The sequence below is a fragment of the Leptopilina heterotoma genome, unplaced genomic scaffold (genome assembly GCF_015476425.1).
Source record: "Leptopilina heterotoma isolate Lh14 unplaced genomic scaffold, ASM1547642v1 Lhet_13, whole genome shotgun sequence".
NCBI lineage: Eukaryota > Metazoa > Arthropoda > Insecta > Hymenoptera > Figitidae > Leptopilina > Leptopilina heterotoma.
The window spans coordinates 2,319,078-2,343,128 of NW_025110848.1; the positions used below are offsets into that span (position 1 = coordinate 2,319,078).

Consider the following 24,051-nt stretch of genomic DNA (forward strand, 5'->3'; position numbering starts at 1 on the left):
AACTAAAAAGTGTTACTTTTGGAAAAATCAGCCACACGTAGGTATACATGAGACGAAGGAGAGTGAGAGTGGGTGAGAGTGGATGAGAGAATTATTTATTTGTCTATGATGGTGATGTACCACACAAAACTCTATAGGTTTAAGAGTTGAGTTTAAGAAGAGTTCGTTTACTTGAAAACCCCACTCTATATATGTGCGCCATCTTTCCACCGTCACCAATAGATATGCACTGCCGTGACACAGTTATAGCGATCTTCGTTGTAAATCTTTCCGAGTTGCACTAAATCCATGATCTCGAATCACGGATGGACTTAAGGATATATAAAGCGGATTAGAGCTCGGCAGCTTTGTCATTCCCTCAATACCACTCAGTGGTGAGGATCTATTGTTTAATAAACGCGAAAATAAACGAGAATCCTTTGTCTTGAGGGGGTGTTTGGCTTTTGTTTTTTTTTATTTTTTTTTTTTACATATAGAAATAATTTCTTTTAAATTAACAATCTTTATCACGGGCACCGTAACATCTTAGACGTCATGTTTAAGGTAAGATTCTTAACCAAAAACAAATGAAAAATCGAAATACAGATTTTACAGACTCGAGTATCCTTTCAATCCCCCCCCCCCCCACTCTAAATCTACCGGTCAACATGTGTCGAGGATATTATTATGCGAAGCAAGTGCGAATTATTGACGGAGCGAGTTAAGGGTTGTGCGTGCCCTCCTATAAACGGCAACTTGGTTAAATTTCAAGTAGTTTAACCACTCAATAAAAGGATAATTCTCAATAAAAATTTTGTCCTTTGATCAAGTGAAAAAAGTTCCATTTTTCTATTTCTCTTCTTTTTTTGAGTGATATTTGTGAAAAAAAAATTACTTCATGGACTTTATTTTCCCCACAAAAATAGAAAATACAAAGTGAATGAAAATATTAGACTTCTTTTTTCCTTTTAATAATTTTTAACCTAATATTTTGTTTCACTTTTGTTCAATAAAAATTCTGATAGAATTTAGAGTATTGAAAAAAGGTACTAGTTAAAAATTCTGTTAATAAGAAAATCAACTTTTTACAGAATTTGATATTTTATTATACAAATTTTTTGTGGAGAGAAAAATATTTGATTATAAAACGATTGTTATATTGTTGCAACCAAATTTTTTTTTTTTTTATACAACTTTGATTAGTTTCAAAAAATATTTGGTAACAAACCAACTGAAAATTTTGAAAAAAGTTTAAATATTTCTATAAATTTCAATTCAGAAGAAAGAAGAATAGAAAATTTGTTCAATAACATCGATTGCAAATAAAAAGAAACTTTACAGTTGACTGGACGAAAAAGGAATTTAGTATTGAAGAAATATAAATCAAATGTTTTATAGTTAAAGTTGTTTTCAAATTTTTAAACTATAGTATATTATATTAAAAGATGTATTTTTGTTGATGACCAGAATAATTTGAGGTGAAAATTAACTATAATAATTTGAATGTTCTTTCATTTATTCAATCATTAGATTATTTTCACTTCTTTTCATTAAAAGACTAAAATTTTGTTAAATATTATGTTTTCTCAAATTGAAATTATGCAGATCTTTGTTCTTTACTTCTTAACAAAATTAGAAAATTGTTAAACTACTGTGATTAAGAAATAAAAAATCCATTTATTTTGCATTATTTTTGTTTATGAATCATAATTTTTTTAACAAAATTATTATTTTGTTTTAGAAAAAAAAGAAAAATATTTGTACAATTCCTATTTTCAATCATATTTTTGGAACAGGATTTTCCACAGGAATTAAGACATTCAAAAATTTAAAATTTAAACCTTTTTTAAATTAAACAACTTATAATAATTAAAGATGACCCAGTGATAAAATCATTATTTTATATTATACGAATATTGTTACTGTAACTTATCAAAATTATTTTCATTATTTTAATTCAATTATTATTTTCTAGAATTTTAAATTATTTTTTATGAAAATAATAATTGAATTCTTTTTGGGAAATTTTATTAAAATAGTAGATATTGAAAATAATTTAAATTAGAAACATTTTTAAATAATAATTGAAATTAGGACAAAATTTTTTTTGACATTTATAAAAACAATTGAACTTTGGAAAAGAATTTTGTTATTTATAAAGATAATTGGGATTTTTTGAACATAGTTAAATTTTATAAGAATTTTATTTATTTTTTTTTAAATAATTCTCCAAAATTGAATTTTTTTTAGTGTTTTCAACAAAAATTTAAATTAAAAAATTTTTAAATTCTATTATTTTTAAAATTGCTTTTAATTATTACTAGTAGTATATTATGTTATAATATATAAAAAACTGTAGTTTAATGAAGTTAAAATAAAATTTAAATATAAAATTACATAGTAAAAGAAAAATTTGGTGATAAATTTCAATTCACTGAAAATTTAAACCCAATTTTATGAAATATTTGTCAAATATTTAAAATTTATTTAAAAGACCCCCCCACAGAAAATACATTAGTTTTGAGTCCCAGTCGATTTTTCTATTTTTTTAATTTAATAGTTTTCTTCAGAATGAATATAAAATTAAAATTCAAAATTTATAAGAAAATCGACTAAGACCCAAAACTATTGTATTTCATGCCAGTTCCTTTATTTAAATTTTATTAAAGTTTCTTAAAAGTTTTAAACTGAAATTCTAAAAAATTATTTAAAAATAACGAATTTAATACTTGAATCTATATTTTGTAAAAAGAACGATAACATTGAAAAAATTATTTTTTCGATATTTTATATTATAAATATTTATTTTTTCTTTTATTTATAATATTATGTTATTTATTTATAATATTATATAAAAATTATATAAAAATACATTATATCCTATTAAACAATACTAACATAATATTATAATATATTACGATATTTATATTGCTTAATTTACTATATATTATTAAATAATAATTTTAATTATTTTACTATTTTATATTATAATAATAATAGTAATAATAATAAATAATTAATAATAAAAAAATAATGTACACTCTCTAAATTTAAATTAGTAAAAATATTTACTAATTTGAATTATTGACTGACTTTTTGCTTTTAAATTAGTAAATTTTACTAAAAATTAGGTAGAAATTATTATTAGTAAAATTTACTAATTCAAAAGCAAAAAGTCAGTCACAGATTCAAATTAGTAAACATTTTTAGTTTTTACTAATTAAAATTTAAAGAGTAACTTACTGTAATCACAATTATTATATTTCTATATTTTATGTCACATTTTTTAATATTATTCATTAGGCAATATTTTTAATTTTCCATCTTCCACTTATAAACATTCGCTTTGTGCATTTTATGAAAACCGACATATAATATAAAACTTTTGATAAAAAAATTAATGCAAAGGTAAATTTAACCTGAAATATTTGACGTTAAGTGTGTTTTTAATCTCCATTTATATATCAGCATTCGCTTTTGACATATATTTTGTGAATAAAAATTTTATAAACAAATTTTAATTTAATTAGCAGAAGTGAAAAGTTTTAATTTTCAAAGTTAAACAGAAACTTATAAATTTAATTATTGAATTAATTATCATTTACTTCATTTTATAGGTATTCATAATTTCATCCGCTTTGTCGCTTTTTCAATATTTTTTGTACAATTTTTTCCCAATAAGAGTTTAATTCAATTTAAAAATAGGTACAATAAATAATATCCAATATTTTCAATAATAAATCTAACAAGTTGCACAATATAACTGTTTGTTTCTGTTATTATTTGAAAAAAATGTCATCAATATTTTTCGTATTATAACTTTTGCAACTTAGATTATTAAAAAAAAATTATTAAACGCACATGATTAAATTTCCGGGAATTTCTGGAAAGTACAAAGAAATGAAAATCAAAAATTCTTAAAGTTACTCCCGTGAAATTCTCGGAGTCATTCCCGAAAACTTTTTCAAGAGGGGAAAAAATTATAATAAAAATTTTAAATTATAACTATTAATATATAAATTTTTATAAAAATAAATACAGTGTTTTCTTATAAATAAATTCAGTTCAATTAGTCTAATCAATTAGTGAAAAATTTATATTCACGAAATTATTAATAAAAAAAAGCTATAGTAATTATTAATATTATTTACCTAATTAATAATATTACTCTAAATTATATGATATAGAATAATATTAATAATAGTAATAAGTATTAATTGTAATAAATATAATATAATAAAAATATTAATACCAGAATTTTTAAATTGTTTAAAATTTATTAGTTAAATTTATATTTTGAGGGTGAATTACGTTCCTAAAGTTCTGAACGTTCAAATGAACGAAGTTAAATTATTTTTTGTCCTATCTGCACGAAAAGTATGTCATTTCGGGCACTTAAAGTGGGCGCAAAGTAACTGATTCTCGCCCGGGGTCGGGAAAGCGGGCGCAAAAGTTCTTTTACGCCCGCTGACGTCACACAAGCGGGCGCAAAAGTACTTTTGCGCCCGCTTGCTGGACTTTTGCGCCCGCTTCGCTCGTGCCCTCAATGCCATACTTTTCATGCAGTTAGGACAAAAAATTATGTTCGCAACATGGGCGCAAAGGTGATTACGACTTCGGCGAGATCACCTATTTTGCGCCCTTGATACGATAATAACTATTATCTTCAAGTTAAAATTGTATTAAAATAATATTACGTCATGTGTGAAAAGAATAAATTATGAAGTTTCTAAATGTAAAATATAAGTTTTCAATTTTTATGGCAATTGGTAATTTTTGAAAATATTTTTTAACGAAAAATATTTCGTTCATTTGAACGTTGAAAATTAGTGGATCATGGTGAATTCTATAAAAGTGACATTTATGTTTTTGTTTACAATCTAAACATAATTAATAATACTGTGTTGATAATGGATCACGAATATCACATTTAACTTAAATTGCATAACGAATAATTAATGAACTTCAATGTTAATATTACCATCGATAATAGTTTCATAATGTAAAGTGGAGTAATTTTTATTACACTTATCTAGAAATGTGAAGATAAATGGAACTGAATTATTAACTGTTATTTAATATTTATTAAATAATGATAGTAATAATTTGTATTATGATTGAAATAATTAATTACTCACAGTTATATAAATAATTTATTTATAATAATAATAATATTAACAATAATGATTTTATATTAATATTATTAATCACAATATTACTATTAAAAATTAATATATTATTAATATTTTTATTTCTTCTACAATTGTAATGAAATATTAATTAATTCAATAGCATTTAAGTATCGACGCATGCTAAACTTGTCCATATAGCCCAATAATAATATGAGCATTATTGCTCTAGGGTAATAATGAGTGCTTTATTTACCTCCTTGTAGGCTCATGAAGTACCTATTATTATTCTAGAAAAATAAAGGGCAACAATGCCAATAATGAATACTTTTTTACAATGATACTTTTTTACCTCCCAGTAGGTAAATAAAATACTCATTATTACCCTAGATAATTTTTATATATATATATATATATTTTAATTTGAGTCGATTAAATGATATTTGCTTCAAATACTGAAATTATTGGTTCAAGTACCATTTAATTGCTTTAAATAAAAATTATTTGATTCAAGTAAATATTTATTTGATAAAAGTCAATTTAGATAATAATTAATTTTTTTCAGTGTAACATTATAGTTTTTATTGAAATTTTTTTTTAAAACTTGCTCTGCACAAAAAATTTTTGATGACTGTGAATCGAAAACTGGTAAACTTAACATAAAATACATTTTCAAATGCTAAAAACTCTTTCAAATTATTTGTCATATTAATTAAAGAAAAATATAAAAACACAAAAATTTATAACAACATTTTTGTCAAAATCCCAAAGTTTCATGGTATTTTTTTAAAAAAATAATTACTTTTTTGAAAATTTTTATTAAAATATAGTAGATATTGAAAATCATTGAATTAAGGAAAATTTTTGAAAATAATTGAATTTTGAAGAAGAATTTTATTATTTTTAAAGATAACTGAAATTTTGACTGCGATAAGTTTTATTATTTAGGAAAATAATTATTGAATTTCTAAAAACAATTTTATAATTTATGAAAATAATTGAATTACTAAGAGGAATTTTATTATTTATAAAAATAATTAAATGTTTGCGTAGAATAATTAAATTTTTTTAAAATTGTATGTCCTTATCTTATTTCTTATTTTATCTTATTTCCTGTGAAATCTTTATTATTTATGAAAATAATTAAATGTTTGTGTACAATTTTATTAATTTTTTTTAATAATTGATTTCTTTTGAGTAGTTTTATTAAAATAGTAGAGATATTAAAAATTATTGAAATGAGGAAAATTTTTGAAAATAATTGAAATTTTGCCAAGAATTTTATTAAAATTTTTGAAAATAATTGAATTTTAAAGAAGAATTTTATTATTATTTATAAAGATAATTTTAATTTTGACGAGATTTTTTTTTCAATTTGGAACATAATTGAATTTTGTGATAAGAATTTTATTACTTTTGAAATTGAATTAATTTTGAGACATTTAAGTACAATTATTCATTTAATAATTTATAAGTCACTATTTTATCATAGTTGTTCAAGATTTAAGTTATTTAAAAAGAAATTATTATAAGATATGGAAAAAATTTAAGGTTTTTTTTGAATTCGTGGTAATTTTATAGTTTATGAGACAAACAAAGAGACAAAAATTCAGAATTTTATTATAAATTCTAAAAATTTAATTTTTTCAGTGCTTTTAATGAAAAACTGACTTGTTCCTCAATTCCCTGTGTCAGAATAAATGATTATTAATAGTTGTAATAATATTAAAATTATATTCCAATTTATATTTTATTTTTATGAAAATAAATTTTAATTAAAAATGGTTAGGTTCCATTATTTTTAAAATTGCTAATTTTATTTTAAAAAAGTGAGTAAAAAGTTAGCCGTGCGCGAATTGTTGCTAGTTTATTACACTGAAAAAAAAATTTATTTGACTCAAATAACCATATAATTGACTATTATCAATTAAATATTTATTCAATATTTATTGGAGTCAATTAATTGGCATTTGCTTCAAATACTGAAATTATTGGTTCAAATACTATTTAATTGACTCTAATAAATATTATTTGATTCAATTAAATATTTATTTCATAATAGTCAATTAATCGGTTATTTGAATTAATTAAATTTTTTTTTCAGTGTATAATAACAAATTAAAAGATGTAGCAAAAATATTGTCATTTGAACGTTCGAAACTTTAGGGACATGAAAAATTTTTTAGATTGAAAAATAAATTTGAAATATTATTTATAGCTGACGGTAGCTCTGACGGTCGTGGCTTTGGCCCTGGCTAGACCAGAACCGCCCGTGAATTCATATTTACCACCAGGAAGAGGTGGTGGTGGACAAGGAGGAAATTTCGGAGGCGGTAGTTCCGGTGGAAGACCTTCGGATACATACGGACCACCTGGTTTCGGAGGTGGAGGAGGCGGTGGCAGCGGCGGCCGAGGAGGAAATGGTGGGAGCTAATTATTTTTAAAATAGAATTTCTTTTTTTATAAAATAGAAGAAATGTTTGACTAAAAAATTAAATATAATAGGTGGTCCACCATCCACATCTTATGGTACACCAAACGGAGGCGGTGGATTCGGAGGTTCCGGTGGTGGTGGTGGTGGCTTTGGGGGAGGAAGCGGAGGTTCCGGTGGTGGGGGCTTTGGGGGAGGCAGTGGCGGATTCGGTGGTGGAGGCTCAGGTGGAGGAAGACCATCTGATAGTTACGGTCCACCAGCATCCGGAAATGCCGGGTCAGGCGGCGGTGGAAGGGGTGGATCCGGCTCCGGGGGATTTGGAGGTATTTTTTTATACTAAATTTTAATATTCTCAATACTACATACAATTTCTAATTATTTCGTAATTAAAAGGCCAAGATACGTATTTAGACCTTTTTATTATAAAATAATTTTTAAAAAAACAACGGCTTTAACAAAAAGCAAATATTAAATCTAACTAAATTAATAATTAATTAAAAAATCTTACCTTAAATTCGTCGATATCTGTACCCTGACTCCGTCCCGGAACCGAAGAACAATCCATTGTACCTGCACGAAAACAAATTGTCTCAAATTCACACAATTTTTAAAAAAATTCCAACACAAAAAATTACATTTAAATACAAATATTATTTCTTATCATAAACGTTCCCGATTTTAATAAATTTGAACACTTCCGAAAAGATAATCCAACCTTGATTTTTTTAAAATATAAATATTAAAATCGTGATTAAAGAATTAAAAGGCACGAACACTGGCGAAAATATAAATTTCCCATAATAGATCATTTTTATAGAAATAATTTTAAACTGGAAAATTTACATGCTATGATTATGTGAGGAATTTTCAAACGATAACTAAACACGTTTAAACTTGTCGACTTTCGAGGAACGGTCACTACCCTTTGTTTGCGTCTGAATGTAAACAGACTACGGGGAACGTACGGACTATATTATTTTAGGGTCTCAGAGATAATATTTATTACTCCCTTGTTTTGATGCAATTAAATTAGTTTTGAAATATTATTTTAAAATGTTTAAATTAATAATTTCTAGATCTCTAACTTTTAATTGTCTCTTAATTTATTTTTTTGTTTAAATTAATTTTACTCAACTAACTTTTAATTTAATTTTGAATTCTCTTTTAATAAAATAATAATTAATAATAAAAAAAATACATAAATAATTAATTAATTAATACATAAATAATTAATGTAAAAAGATGACTGGAAAACTATTCAATTCTGCGACTCTCTGTGATTATTTTTTAATTTTTTTGGAGCAAAATTTGAAAATGTTAATTTAATTTAATACAATTTAACTCAATATAGGTAATTTAATTTACTTCAATTTAATTTTTATTTGAATTAAATTAAATTAAAATTAAATAAAAGATAAATTAAATTACAAAAATATAATAATTTATTTTTAAATCTGACTTCAAATTTGGATTCAGCGACCCTAAAAAACATAGTATACTCATCGCGACTCCAATCGAATTACGTTTAGTATTTTTTTCTTGGGTGGCCATATATGTGACCGCGTCTGAGAAAAGGGACCGAATGACCAAAAATTTGTTTGTTCGGTACTAATTGCATTACATTTTAAGGACCTTAAAGTGCAAGAAACCACCTAATTTTAAAAATCGATTTTTTTGGTCGTAAGGTCCCTTTTCTTAGACGCGGTCACATATGGGACCTGGTTTGTCAAGAGGTTAAAAAATCTTAAATATAAATAAAATGCTAAGAAATACTTTTACTAATAATAATTTATTTTACAGGAGGCAGACCTTCAGATAGTTACGGTCAACCCCCACCTCCACCGGGTGGTGGCGGTGGTTTCGGAAATAATGGCGGTACACCGTCAGACAGCTATGGTACACCCCTTACAGGAAATGGAGGAAGAGGAGGTGGTGGTGGAGGTTCCGGAGGTGGAGGCAACGGATTTGGTGGCCGGCCATCAGATTCCTATGGACCACCATCAGGTGGAAACAATGGTAGAGGAGGAAATCAAGGTGGGGGAAGACCATCAGACACGTATGGAACACCGTCAGGAGGTGGTAATGGTAGAGGAGGAAATCAAGGTGGTGGCGGTGGTAACAACGGATTCGGAGGTTCAGGAGGTGGAAGACCATCGGACAGTTACCTCCCACCAGGAAGCGGAAGTGGAAACGGAAACGGAAGGGGAGGCTCCGGAGGTGGTAGACCATCTGATTCTTATGGACCACCTTCCGGTGGTGGAAATGGTGGGAATGGAGGAAACGGAGGGAGAGGTGGTTTCGGTAATGGTGGTTCCGGAGGTTCTGGTGGTGGAAGACCATCAGACTCTTATGGACCACCCTCCGGCGGTAATCGAGGTGGTTCCGGAGGTTCCGGTGGTTCAGGTGGAGGAAGACCATCTGATTCTTATGGACCACCTTCCGGCGGAAATGGCGGTTTCGGTGGTGGTAAGTCTTACTAAAGAAAAGTAAACGTATTTTTGTATTTAAATCAGTAAATTAAATGTATCTTTTCCAGGTAGAGGAGGTGGTGGAGGTTCGGGAGGAAGTGGAGGAGGTGGAGGGAATGGAGGATTCGGAGGTGGTGGAAATAGTGGCGGTTTCGGTGGAGGAGGGAGGCCATCAGATTCTTACGGACCACCTAACGCCGGGGGCGGTGGTGGTGGTGGTGGAAGGGGAGGTGGTGGAAATGACGGCTATTCTTCTGGCGGCCCTGGAGATTTCGGAGGAGGCGGATCTGGATCTAGTGGTTACGGTGGAAATGCCGAAGAAGAGAGCAATGTGAGAATTGTCGATTAATTTTAATCAACTTTCGCGCTACTAAGGGCTGCACTCGGGATAGTCAACAAAATAATATTGTATTGCTCCAGTTTTGCTCAATTTTAAATTCCTGATAAAAGTTTTCATCACTTTCGGAAAATTGAAAGCCTTGTATTCCCTAACGGCATCCGGATATTTAGGATAGTTTGCGGACGTACTTACCATTTCCGAAAACTATGATGTATATCCTGATATACCCATTGCTGTTAGGGTGTAAATGCCTTGATGATCTTAAGTCTTTTTTGCAATGTACAAATAATAAACGTTTTGACTGTTCCGGGTGGTCTATGGTAGTCCGCATGCACCAAAAAGTTCGTTAGCGTGAAGATTAATAACAATAGTAAAAATTATTAACTACTACACTGAGAAAAGTTAAGCACAAATTTTATCCTGAACACATTACATAATTTTTATCTAACCTTTTGAGTAACAGGTTCAGTCCACAATAGACAAATATATCTTGAGCAGTGCATAGCAACTGTATAGGTTTACTTTGTTTCAATATTGTGAAGTATGCATCAGAGGCTATGCATTGCTCAAGATTTATTTTCCTATTGTGGTCTCGACCTCACGTACAGATGTTCAGTTAAAATTCTCTCAGTGCATATTAATAAAATGCGTGTAATTACTATTTTTGGTTAAATACTGAAATAAGTGACATCATTCCAGGAACCAGCGAAATATGAATTTTCTTATGAAGTGAAAGATGACCAGTCAGGAAGCACTTTTGGACACACAGAAACTCGAGATGGAGATAGGGCGCAAGGCGAGTTCAATGTATTGCTTCCGGATGGTAGGAAACAGATTATAGAATATGAAGCCGACGCTGAGGGTTTCAAACCACAAATAAGATATGAGGGAGAAGCGAACACGGGAGGTGGTGGTGGAGGCGGTAGTGGAGGCTATCCTTCTGGAGGACCATCCGGAGGTGGCGGAAATGGTTATCCTTCTGGAGGTCCTTCAGGTGGTGGTGGCTTTGGAGGTAGTGGAGGTAGCGGAGGATCCGGAGGATTTGGAGGTAGTGGAGGCGGTAGTGGTGGTTATCCCTCTGGAGGCCCAGGAGGTAATTCCGGAGGTGGTTTTGGAGGAGGTAGAGGTGGTGGACAAGGCGGCAACTCCGGAGGTGGCTTTGGAGGAAATTCCGGTGGCGGTTTTGGAGGAAGCGGAGGTGGTAGTGGCGGTTATCCCTCCGGAGGTCCAGGAGGTAACTCCGGAGGTGGATTTGGAGGAAGTGGAGGTGGTGGACAAGGCGGCAATTCCGGAGGTGGCTTTGGAGGAAGCGGAGGCGGCGGTTACCCTTCAGGAGGTCCAGGCGGAAATTCCGGTGGTGGATCCGGAGGATTTGGAGGTAGGGGAGGCGGTTCATCCGGTGGAAACTTCGGAGGAGGTGGTGGTGGAGGAGCAGGAGCAGGAGGATATCCACGAGGTGGTCCCGGAGGAAATGGCGGAAATTCAGGAGGAGGCTTCGGAGGAAACGGTAAAAATTAAAAATCTATTTTCAAAATAAAATAATGAACAATATAATTAAATCGAATTTTTTTCAGGAGGTCAAGGTGGAGGTGGAAATCAAGGCTACCCTTCAGGAAGACCTGGTGGTGGTGGTAATAATTTCGGGGGTGGCCAAGGAGGCGGAGGTCAAGGAGGCGGTTATCCTTCAGGTAGTGGAGGTGACGCTGCAGCCAATGGAGGATACCAATACTAAATGAGTTAATTCTAATTAAACGAATGTTTCGGATGTATTATAGAGCTACAAAGGTTGCTCATAACATAGTCTCACGACACCGCAGTCCTGTAATTATTTTGGATACGGTTGTTTGAATCTGACGAGTGATGTTTGAACTGAAGTGAAAGGCATTAATTACTTAGCACTATTCAAAGATCTAATTAGCCATTAAATTGAGAAGACGTCCACAAGGGCAATTTATTCAACAATCTTAATTAATAACCAAGAATAGTACAAGTAATACTCAACAATTTTCAATTCCTTTTTTTTTAATTCTTAAAAATAATTGAAAAATAATTGAAAAAAATAATTGAAAAATTGTTTCTAAATATTTTAAAGAGGCAATCTCGTCAAATTCAACAAATCCTATAAAATGGACTACTGTGATAGTGAACGTAATAGATGCATTTATGTAAGAATTTATCGCGACAAGAATCTGCGAAATTTTGTTCAATCAAGTGTTTGACGAAAATGATACCTAGCTGAACTATTTAGTCTAAATAATGTATAATCCTCGCCCCTCTCAAATATTTCGTCGTCACATGATATGATCGAACACAGATAGCAGATTATTAATGTTTCCTGTAGACAAGATCGTATTTTATTTATTTATAAAATATACACAATTTGTTTATAGAAACCTAAATGTATATGTAGTTTATAGCGCAAAAAACAATCCGCATAAATAAAGAATGCGGTCAGCCATAACTTGTGTTCATTTCTTTTTATTGATCACCTGTCAAAACGCTTGTTAACAAACTGATGAGAGTGCTCACCCACAGTTTAATTACAAATTCAATACACTTTTTGTATATGAATAAATTGGCAATCTGTTTATGGATCTCGAAATATTATTCAATGTGTACACGCATTGAAAATTATACATTCATATGAAGTAGTGACAATTTTCCTTACATTAAAATCAGTTTTATTACACACAATTGGAAAATATTTAATTTATATTTTTCATTGACTTGCAATTAAAATAAATTTCTTTTCCAATAGTATTATGTAATTTTAAAAAAAAATCATCTTTTCAGGAAGAATTTACTAGCTAGAAATTTCAATTTTGAAATTCAGAAGATTGAACGGGAGAAAAAGATTTGTGAGGATTTGTATCAATGTAGGTATATACGAAGATGAGTCGTGACATGATGCAATTGATTGCATGTAGAGTAAACCACTATTGGCATCCCACTTGTAAATTGCATAATAAACTCTATTATGCCAAGAAACATAGAAAGGACGTTTTCATCATTCGCCATGACCAATCATAAAATTATAACGATTTATAACGATCAACAAAACGCAAAAATAACTTGCGCTTCTTTTTCCCAATTTTACGATCGAATAATGGCGCGATTTTATGCCTTTTTTTTAAAATGAAAACTTAGTACCTAATGTTGCATTCACGACCTTGGAATAGTTTTCCTTGTGAATGCAAACGAACGACGTTAATTTATTGCTTCTTTCTTTTGTCCGATTGCTGCAACATGTCATACTTTTACTCTCATCATCATTCGATCAATCTAATTTTTTTTGTACCATTTTCCTCTATCATTATTTCCTTTGTGTCTTTACTACATTGATATTATTCATTATATGCCGTGTTTTAAAAATACAAAAGACATCAACAGTATTAACGAACAAAATCACATTTAAATTAATCCACATATACGCTCTCTTCATTAAGTGAATTTAACAATTACATTTATAGAAACACGATAATTAATTAAATTTGTAGATTATTAAAAGGACTTTCGTTTATTAATTAAACTCGTACGTTAATTAAACTTTGTTAAATATTTTTCTTTTTTAAGTAAACTTTGTTCAAAGGTAAAGAATTAAAACAAAATTCTTAATAAGAATTTAAAGCTATAAAGTTTGTTTTAAATAACGAAATCAAATAATTGTATACAGGTATTAAGAGAATAAAATAATAAATTCAAGATAGATGCTAAACACAAGTCTCTGCGGTTTTCTTATTAAGCGTAATGACAATTTTTAAATTGTATATTTGACAAATGAGTATTTTCATCTCTGGTGGCAACCAGGAACATGGTATATAAAATGTTACGCTGTGTCAATTCTTTATCTCAGTATTGTGATCTCCGGTGTGTCAAAGAGTTGCTCTCATGATTTTAACGGTGAGTTAAATCCATTAAAGCAAATAGTCGACTATAATATATGCATTACCGCAATATAACCACACACACACATTAGACAAATTAAAAGTCCATCACAAAATTATCCTATAGTCTAATTTTATTTCGGTTCTATTTCTTGTATCTGTCATTTAAATTCTAAATTAATAACAAATTTCAAAAATGGGACGTAAATAAATAAAAAAAACAAATTAGTAGCATACTTTAATATTATTCGATTTGATTTTTCGAGCAAAAGAGATATTTGTGTATTACTACGAACCTACAGCATTGGATCATATAAAATTAATTATCCAATAAGTAATGTCATCATTTATTACAATTATTACACGCTCGGGTAATCACACTAAAATATGAGAAGTAGTTAGTATAAGAGATAATTAGCTAATTATCAATTTACTGAACTCCCTATGGAAATGTATAGCTAACAAAAGTGAAAGTATAAACGTTTCGATGATGATTCTGCAGCACATGCATACTAATACACGCTATACACAAACAAATATTCAAACACGAATGTATAAGAAATTCGATAGAATGTTATATTTCATTTGAAGAGAGCTATATCTCTCACAATACAAATCTTCTCCAATAATTTGCAATCGACGTATCTACAAATCCAATAGTGCACTTGTCACTATATACGGAATACTCATTGTCAATGAAACCCACAAAGCTATTTAAATGTCCGCCTCACTCGGAATTTCCAACCAAAATTCAAGTGAAACCAAGCAAAAATTCTCACTATATATACTCACAGGTTCACCTGAAATTGTCTACTTTCGAAACTAATTAACAGTCAATTTACACTAAATTATGTAGTGCTGAATTTATATATATTTCATGATGTGTGTATGGTTTAACACAAAGTCTTTTAATCAAACTTTCAATGTTCACCTAAAATAATTCTGAAATTCATCTGTTTACAAGATTATTCAATTCTACTAAATTTTAAATATTCAAAAAAATTTCAAATGAAATATTAATATAATATTTAAAAATTTAAAAGCTTTCAAAACAATTTCAAAACAAATTTTTTAAAAAATTATCTTCTTCAGAATTTTATCATAATAATTATTTAAAATTTTAATTTTCTTTAATTTAAAATAGAAACCTTATGAAATTCAATTATTTCTAAAATTTGTATTTCACTGTAAATGTAATTATTTTTTATAATTATTTTGAAACCCATTTGTCCACCATTATTCAATTTTACTAAATTTTAATTATTCAAAAATTTTATAATTTAATATATAAATTCAAAAACGCAAAACAATTTAAAAACGATTTTAATAAAACTTCAGAAAATTATGTCCTTTAGAATTTTTTATTATAATTATTTAAAATTAAAATTTTCTAACATTTGAAACTGAAACATTTTAAAATTAAATTATCCATAAAAGTATCTATGAAAATAAATTATTTTTAATAATTTTTGAGAATGTTCAATGAGAATTCAATTATTTAAAGAAAAAAAGAAAGGTCACCTAAAATAATTCTAAAAACCATTTAATAATAAATATAATATTGAATAAATAAATAAATATTCAAAAATTCAAACAATTACAAGAAAATTTTTCAAAAAATGAACTTCTTCAGATTTTTTTATGATAATTATTTAAAATTTTAATTTTCTGAAATTTTGATTCGAAACCCTTCGAAATTCATTTATTTATAAAATTTGTATACGCATGTCTAACATAAATGAATTATTTTTCAAATATTTAACTATATTTATAAATCAAATATTTATAATAATTTTTGAAAAAAAAGTTCTTTGAGAATTCAATTATTTAAACAAAAAAAGAACGTTTAAAAATTAAAACAATTTAAAAACGATTTTAACAACAATTTTTGAAAAAATTAAGACCTTAAGAATTTTTTATTATAATTATTTAAAATTTAAATTTTCTCATATTTGGAACTAAAAACTTTTGAAATTCAATTATTTATAAAAGTTGTTAACGCTTCTATTATAAAATTAAATTATTTTCTACGATTTTTAATTAAAATCCCTCTCTAAATAAATTATTTTTAATAATTTTTGAGAGTGTTCTTTGAGAATTTAATTATTTAAACAAAAAAAGAAAAGTAACCTGAAATAATTCTGAAATTCATTTGTTTACAATTTAATTTTTACCAAAATTCAATTATTCAAAAAATTTTTAACTGAAGATGTAAGAATTCAAAAATTTTCTAATTAATAATATATTTAAAAATTCAAAAAATTTTAATTACATTTTTTCAAAAAACGAACTTTTTGAGAATTTTTATTTGAAATTATTAAACTGAAATTTATGAAAATTTTAATAGAAATAAAAAAAAATTACTTTTAAATAATTTAACTTAAAAATTTTGAAGAACTTGGTTTTTTTAATAATTTTGACTGACATTTTTTTTAGAAATTAATTCAATTTTTGAATATATATTTATCTGGAAAATTTTCTAATTATCGAAATATCGTAAAATTTAATTGAAAATAATTTAAATTTAGACGCGTTTTAAATGCAATTTCCTTTTTATTAATAATCTAATTCTCAAAAAAGCTTTCGCAAAATTACTAAAAATAATATCTTTAAAAATGAATTTTAGTTAAAAATTCTAAAAGATAATTGAGTTTTGGAATAATGAATGTTGTAATTTTTAGAAATAATAAAATTTCCAAAGATTTGAATTCGTGATTTTTGATAATTTTAGTTCTTGTGGAAAAAAATACCTAAAAATAAGTATATTTAAAATAATTTAACAAAAGCAGGTACTGAAGGATGTAATAATTTAATTTAGGAATTATAAAAAAATAAGTTTCTGGAAAAATTTTAATGAAAATTAAAATATTATAAGTTTAAAATTTAACTTTAATTAATTTCTTCTAATATTTAATTTTTTTTTAAATTTGATAAAATTTTTTGCATGAAATTCAATATTATTTTTAATATAGCTTCAATAATTTTAATAAAATTTCTCGAAAAATTATTTTTTTAATCCTACATAAAATAAGACATTAAAATAAATAAAATTATGTCTCTTTCATAAAATAAATTGTAAAAAATTTTAATTAAAAATTCTGAAAAAGTTAGTTTTTTGAAACATTTTTTTCAAATTTTTTTTTTTTCAATTTGTTGTACTTTTAAATAGATATTTAATTGAAAAATTTTCAAATTATTGAAATTTCAAGAAATAAAATAAAAATAAATAAAATTTCCATTAAGAATTCAATTATTTAAAAAAAAATCTTAATAAAATTGTATGCAAACATTTAATTTTTTTCATAAGTAATAAAAATTTCACAGGAATTCAATTATTTTTATCAATAATAAAATTTTTTTAAGGAATTCAATTATTATTTTCATAAAAAATAATTTAAAATTCTATAAAATAATAATTGAATTAAAATGATGAAAATAATTTTGATAAGTTACAGTAACAATATTCTTATGAAATAAAATAATGATTTTATTACTTGGTCATTTTTAATTATTAGAAAAAATGAAGAAATCGATCACTCCGAGTCTTCGACTCGGAGCAATCGATATCTTCATATTTTATAACATAAAATACTTTTATAAGTTGTTTAATTTAAAAAAGGTTTGAATTTGAAATTTTTGTATGTCTTAATTCCTGTGTAAAACAAAATAATAATTTTGTTAAAAAAATCGTGATTCATAAAGAAAAATAATGCAATATAAATAAATTTTCTATTTCTTAATCACAGTTGTTTAACAATTTTCTAATTTTGCTTAGAAGTAAAAAACGAAAATATGCATAATTTCAATTTAAAAACCTATTTAACAAAATTTTAGTCTTTTAATGAAAAGAAGTGAAAAAAATTCTGATGATTTCTATTTGTTATTACAATTTTGAATTAATTATAAAATAAAAATAATTATAACATAATAATATAATATACAATATATCTAAAGTCTGCAAAAAACCAAAAGTATAAACAAAAGACAACTTCAGAGTGTGAGGGACAGAAAAAGTGAATGAATGAAAGAACATTCAAATTATTGTAGTTAATTTAATTAATTTAATTCTTAAGGAACTTTCTCAAAAATTATTAAAAATAATAATAATTGAATTAAAAATAAATTTCAGTTAGAAATTCTAGAAAATAAGTGAATTGAAAAACTAAGTTCTGGAATGAAAGAAAGAATAGATTATTATAGTTAATAATAATTACAGTTAGCAACTATTTTATCACTGGACTGCCACGAAATGAATTTAATAATACGTTTATTTTTCTTTTATTTTTCCGAATTTTCCATAAAGCTCCATCTAAAGTCTGCAATGTTTGCAAATGCAAAAAGAAACCTACAAAGAATTTAGTCTCGCAATTAGTTTGGTAAAAGCAACTGTTTTTTTTTATTGAAATAGATGTTTTTCGGGTCAAAAAGTGACAATGTGGGGACACAACACTATTTTTTTCTTTCGACCCTCTTCTTCAGTATAAATCGATAAATTATGTTTTTTGATTATTGAAGAATCTAAAGATGAAATTTACATGTTGTAACATGAAAACACTCGAGCTAAGAATAATGGACAAAAGAATTTTATCGTAAAGATCACTTGACAATTTTAATGAAAAGTTAACAAGCTCAAGTGAACAAGTGTTCTAGAGTTAAATTCCTTGACACATAACACCCAATAGGACAAACATGTTAAATGAACACTGAGAAGGATCAGAGTGAAGCGGTTTGGGAGAGACATGGTGAAGTAGCGAGCCACCAAGATACACCTTAATTCGAGTGGAATTTGAGGGGCAACGTCAAGGAGAAACGTTGACGTTGCGAATCTTCTCTCAAGTGGAATACATCATTCTATCCATAGGTATTGCTGTTGACGACGATGCTGCTGGTATTAGGAATTTCGAGTGAACCACAGGGACCATCATATCTACCTCCCAGTGGAGGTGTTTCTGCATCACATCCGTCTAGACCTGATGCTGGCCATCCTGACGAGTGGGCCGGGGTATGTACCATGTCTATATCTAACTTAAACGCTAATACTGATTCTCTCGAATTCCTGAATTATTCACAGATCTCAAATCTCAATAACAATGTAAGATTGAAATTCCTAGGGAAGATGAATTATTCGGTTTATACAGTTTGTGTAGTCGCTAATTAATTTCTCTCCTTTACTATAAACTGTACAGTATGATATGCGGTTATATATTTTAAATTCAACATTTCATGCAATTGTTTCTCTATCATTAAATACTCTGCAACTATTGCGCATTATATTAAATGATTGAGGATTCCTTCACCGCAAAAAACCACAAATCGCGCACGCGCGCATTTATTCTCATAACAACAACAGTGTTGCAAAATATTAACGAAACAACGTGAAAATTAAATTATGCCATACTCTTTAAAATCAAATCAAAATCAACAAGTCGTACTGTTCAAGAGGACAATTTTCAATTACCATCTATTGGAGCTGCTATGATCAGAAAGAATAAGCTAATTTTCGAATTCTATTCTTCACTAAATTCACCAATTTAAAAAAAGAAATAAAAATTTTTAGATAAACATAAAGGTTGGAATTACTATTTTTATTAGTACACGGAGAAAAAAGATTGTTACGCTGACAAAAAGATTGATAATATAGAACTAACAAATTTATTTTGTTGTCCTAACAATTCAAATTTTTTCTAATATCAATAAATCTGTTGAGGTAACAAAAAATTTTGTAACAACAGCAAACGAAATTTATTAATTCTATATTAACAATTCTTTTTCTATGCGTAATCTCAGCTAATTTATTGAATAATTAAATGTTTCTAAAAATTTAATTCTCATAAAGAATTTTATCAACAAATTTTTAAATAATTGAATTCTTTTGACGAATTTTAATAAAAATTTTAAGAGTAATTACATTTTTTGAGGAATTCTATTAAAATTGTATTAAAAATAATTGAAATTCTGCAAAGAGTTTTATTATTTATAAAAATAATTGAATTATTAAAAAGAATTTTATTATTTACGAAAATAACTGAATCCCTGTAAATAATTTTATTATCTATGAAAATAATTAAATTATTGCAAAGAAATGGATAAAAAAAATTGTAAATAATTGAATTCCTGTGAAATTTGTATTACCTTATGAAAATATTTAAAAGTTTTGCGTAGAGTTTTATTAAATTTTTTTTATATAATTAAATTCTTTTGGAAAATTTTATAAAAATAGTAGGTATTAAAAATCATTGAATTGAGGGAAATTTTTGAAAATATTTGAAATTTTGCCAAGAATTTTATTTAAATTTTCGGAAATAATTAAATTTCAGAGAAGAATTTTATTATTTCTAAAGATAATAATTGAAATTTTGACGAGAATTTTTAAAAAAATTTTTAAACATAATTGAAATTCTGCTAAGAATTTTATTACTTTTGATAAAATAATTGAATTTTTGCAATAATTTGTAACTTTTACAAAATTTAATTTTTTTCGTGTTTTTAACTAAACATCTTCTATAAATCCTTTATTTTTAATAATTTTTGAAAAAGTTCTTTAAAAGTTTTCCAATTCATTTGTTTACAATTCAATTTTTCAAAATTTCAATTCATCGTAAATTCTTTTATTAAATATATATTAGAAAATAAAAACTTTAAATAATTTCAAAAAAAAATCCGCAATTAATGTTTCTCAAAAAAAATTAATTCCACAGAATTGTTAGTTAAAAATATGAAAATTCAAATTTTCAAATATTTTAATCTAAAACTTTTTCAATATTCAATTATTTCTAAATATTTACGCTCTAGTGCTTTTAATATTCAATTATAATCTAAAATTTTAACTGAAATCTATTTTTAAATCAATGTTTATGATAAAATTCTACTAGAATTCAATTATTTAAATACAAATAAAATGCAAATAAATAATTTATTGAATAATTGCATGTTTCTTAAAATTGAATTCTCATAAAGAATTTTATCTGTAAATTTTTAAATAACTGAATTCTTTTGACGAATTTTAATAAAATTTTTAAAAAATTTTCGAGGAATTCGATTAAAATTTTTGAAAATAATTGAAATTCTTCGATGAGTTTTACTATTTATGAAAATAATTGAATTCATAAAAAGAATTTTATTATTTACGAAAATAATTGAATCCCTGTAAAAATTTTATTATTTATGAAAGTAATTCAATGATTGCGAAGAAATTTATAAAAAAAAAATTGTGAATAATAAAATTCCTGTGAAATTTTTATTATTTTTTGAAAATAATTAAAAGTTTGTGTAGAATTTTATTAAATCTTTAAATAAATAATTGAATTCTTTTGGAAAATAGTAGATATTGAAAATCATTATGATTTGAGGAAAATTTTTGAAAATAAATCAAATTTTGCGAAAAATTTAATTAAAATTTTTTAAAATAATTGAATTTTGGAGAATAATTTAATTAGTAAATTTTTACGAGCAATAAATCATATTTTACTAATTAAAATCGAGAAAATTCGTTCATAAAAATGACTAACAATCAGAGAAATTTTACTACTTATTAGAAGTATTTTACTAATTCAACCATAGATCCTATAATAAATCAATTTTATTATAGAATTTACTTTAATTTAGAAGTAAGTGGTAAAATAACATTTACGTCAGACAAAGAAGATTATTTATTGTTCAGAAACTTATTTTCAGTAGTAAAACTCCGCTTTAGTCAGACGATAATATTTTTAAATTGGTTTAGTAGTAAACGAGCATTACAGTCAGTTAATATAATAATTTTCTCATTTATATTTAGTTTCAGTATATAGTAAAAACCAGTCTAGTAATTTGTTAAAATTAAAATTAATATTAAGAAAAATAAACATTCAAGAAACAAGAAATTATTTAAAATAGAATTTCGATAATTATCAAGAAAAATGATTTGAAGTAAAGAATATTATAACATTATAAGAAATATTAATTCGATGGTATTAACATTTTTTGTTTAAAAAGCAATTCAGTAGTAAAAATGGCTTTAGTCAGACAAGAATATATTTTATTGTAAAGTTAATTTAAGTAGTAAAATATTATTTTAACTGGATGACAATATTTTCAATCCAACTTTAGTTTCAGTAGTAAATGATCGTTTTAGTCAGACTAAAGTTAAACTAAAGTCAATTTTACTTTCTTTAATCTAAGTTTAGTTACGGTAATAAAACAACCGGTTATATTTGATCTAAATATAGTTTCAGTAGTAAAACCCGTTTCAGTCAGACGACAATATTTTAAAGACACGATTCGACTAGATTTTCAACTCTTTATTTATTTATTATTATTTGGAAAAAATTGACAAAATTATTTTTACAGTAATTTTAGTAATTTAATTTTTTTTGTTTATTTTATTTACAGTAATTTTTTTAATCATAGAATCAAATAGTCAAATTAGAAAATTTAATATAATATTTTGTACAATTAAATTTTTTGTTTTATTACCCAAAGTAAACTTAAATCATAAATTAATATTGTCGTTGGACTAAAATATGTTTTAAAAAATGTTTTCAATCATTAATAATTTATATTGCAAAGTAATTAATCAAAATTACTGCGTGAATAGCGTACAATTACTCTTAATACTATTTGATCATTCGTAATACGACTAAATATTTCAAAACAAAAAAAACAAATTTTTTTTATTGTGAACAATTTTCTTTTCTTAAATTAATATTAATAAGAAGAGACAATTCCCATTGATTAAAGAAATCTGTTTCTCTAATTTTAAATTCATTGACAAGTGAAGAATTGATGAACTTAATTGAACAGAGCAGAAGATACTCTGATTTAACGATTTTTGTTTAAAGAGAAATTGCAACTTTAATGTTCGTTAATATTAAGAACAAATCCGTGTAATGAGTCAATTCTTCTCACTTCATTCTTTAAACACCACTTCTCTTTTTTATCGACTTTCAATAATTTTATAAATTCATAAATATTCTCAATTCACGAATTTTCTCAAGAAAAATCTTTTTCAAATTTTTCCTTTCTGTAGCAAAAAAAAAATTCCTAAATGAAATTTATTTCAAATCTGTCAGATTTCTATTTGAAAAATTCAAAACAATTAAAATATTTTAGGATCCAGTCAACTATGAATTTTCCTACGAAGTACAAGACGGTGATGTTGGTCTTGATTTTGGACATCGAGAAATGCGCAAAGACAACACAGCGACCGGAAGCTATCATGTTCTACTTCCTGATACACGTATTTTATACGTCGACTACATTGCAGACGAAAACGGCTATCGACCGATGATTCGATATGAAGGAACCGCCTCTTATCCCGCTCCCGGTTCTCGTCCTTCATCGGACCAGGGGTATAAATATTAATGAATCCATTGAATATGCATCAAGCATTAAAATGAAGATGCGAAAAATGTCGTGAATCGCTTTCTGAGCGTTGATCGTTTCGGAAGCAATAAATTCTCAGAATAAAGTTATCTTTGATGACAAAAGCGAAAAAAAAATGAAATGAAAACGAGGGTGTCACGAATAATGTGAGATTTTCTATCAAAAAGTCCTTTCACTACCCGACATGTCTTTTTCACGGCACAAAAAAAAATTCTACACTAAAGAAATTTCATGTAAAATAATTAATCACAGTTTTTTATTGGAAATTTCACTATAAAAAAGTTGAAGGTTCAATTGAACTTTTTTTGGGTTTAAATATTTAAAATATTTAAAAATAGTTTTAAATATTTAATATATTTAAATATATACTATTTAAAAATATTTAAAAATATTTTAAATATTTGAAACTATTTTAAAATATTTTAAAATATATTAAATATTTAAAACTATTTTT

The 24,051-nt window shown here is 26.3% G+C and overlaps 2 protein-coding genes across 2 annotated transcripts; both read left to right on the forward strand.

The window, feature by feature from the left end:
• The first annotated feature begins 355 nt into the window (after positions 1-355).
• LOC122512925 (pro-resilin-like) lies at positions 356-12,976 on the forward strand. Its single transcript, XM_043629070.1, has 7 exons — positions 356-543; positions 7,327-7,531; positions 7,614-7,865; positions 9,343-10,008; positions 10,079-10,341; positions 11,050-11,857; positions 11,925-12,976. The coding sequence occupies exons 1-7, from the start codon at positions 535-537 to the stop codon at positions 12,080-12,082; spliced, it is 2,361 nt and encodes a 786-aa protein (XP_043485005.1). The 5' UTR covers positions 356-534; the 3' UTR covers positions 12,083-12,976.
• A 1,242-nt stretch (positions 12,977-14,218) lies between these two features.
• LOC122512915 (pro-resilin-like) lies at positions 14,219-23,772 on the forward strand. Its single transcript, XM_043629061.1, has 3 exons — positions 14,219-14,250; positions 19,096-19,236; positions 23,325-23,772. The coding sequence occupies exons 1-3, from the start codon at positions 14,239-14,241 to the stop codon at positions 23,574-23,576; spliced, it is 405 nt and encodes a 134-aa protein (XP_043484996.1). The 5' UTR covers positions 14,219-14,238; the 3' UTR covers positions 23,577-23,772.
• The last annotated feature ends 279 nt before the right edge of the window (positions 23,773-24,051 follow it).

Bases quoted from the DNA above. Each gene is read 5' to 3' on its own strand.
- LOC122512925 (XM_043629070.1), top strand. The intron at 10,009-10,078 runs GTAAGTCTTACT...TATCTTTTCCAG, and splicing joins AAATGGCGGTTTCGGTGGTG to GTAGAGGAGGTGGTGGAGGT. The intron at 10,342-11,049 runs GTGAGAATTGTC...ACATCATTCCAG, and splicing joins ATGCCGAAGAAGAGAGCAAT to GAACCAGCGAAATATGAATT.
- LOC122512915 (XM_043629061.1), top strand. The intron at 19,237-23,324 runs GTATGTACCATG...AAAATATTTTAG, and splicing joins ATCCTGACGAGTGGGCCGGG to GATCCAGTCAACTATGAATT.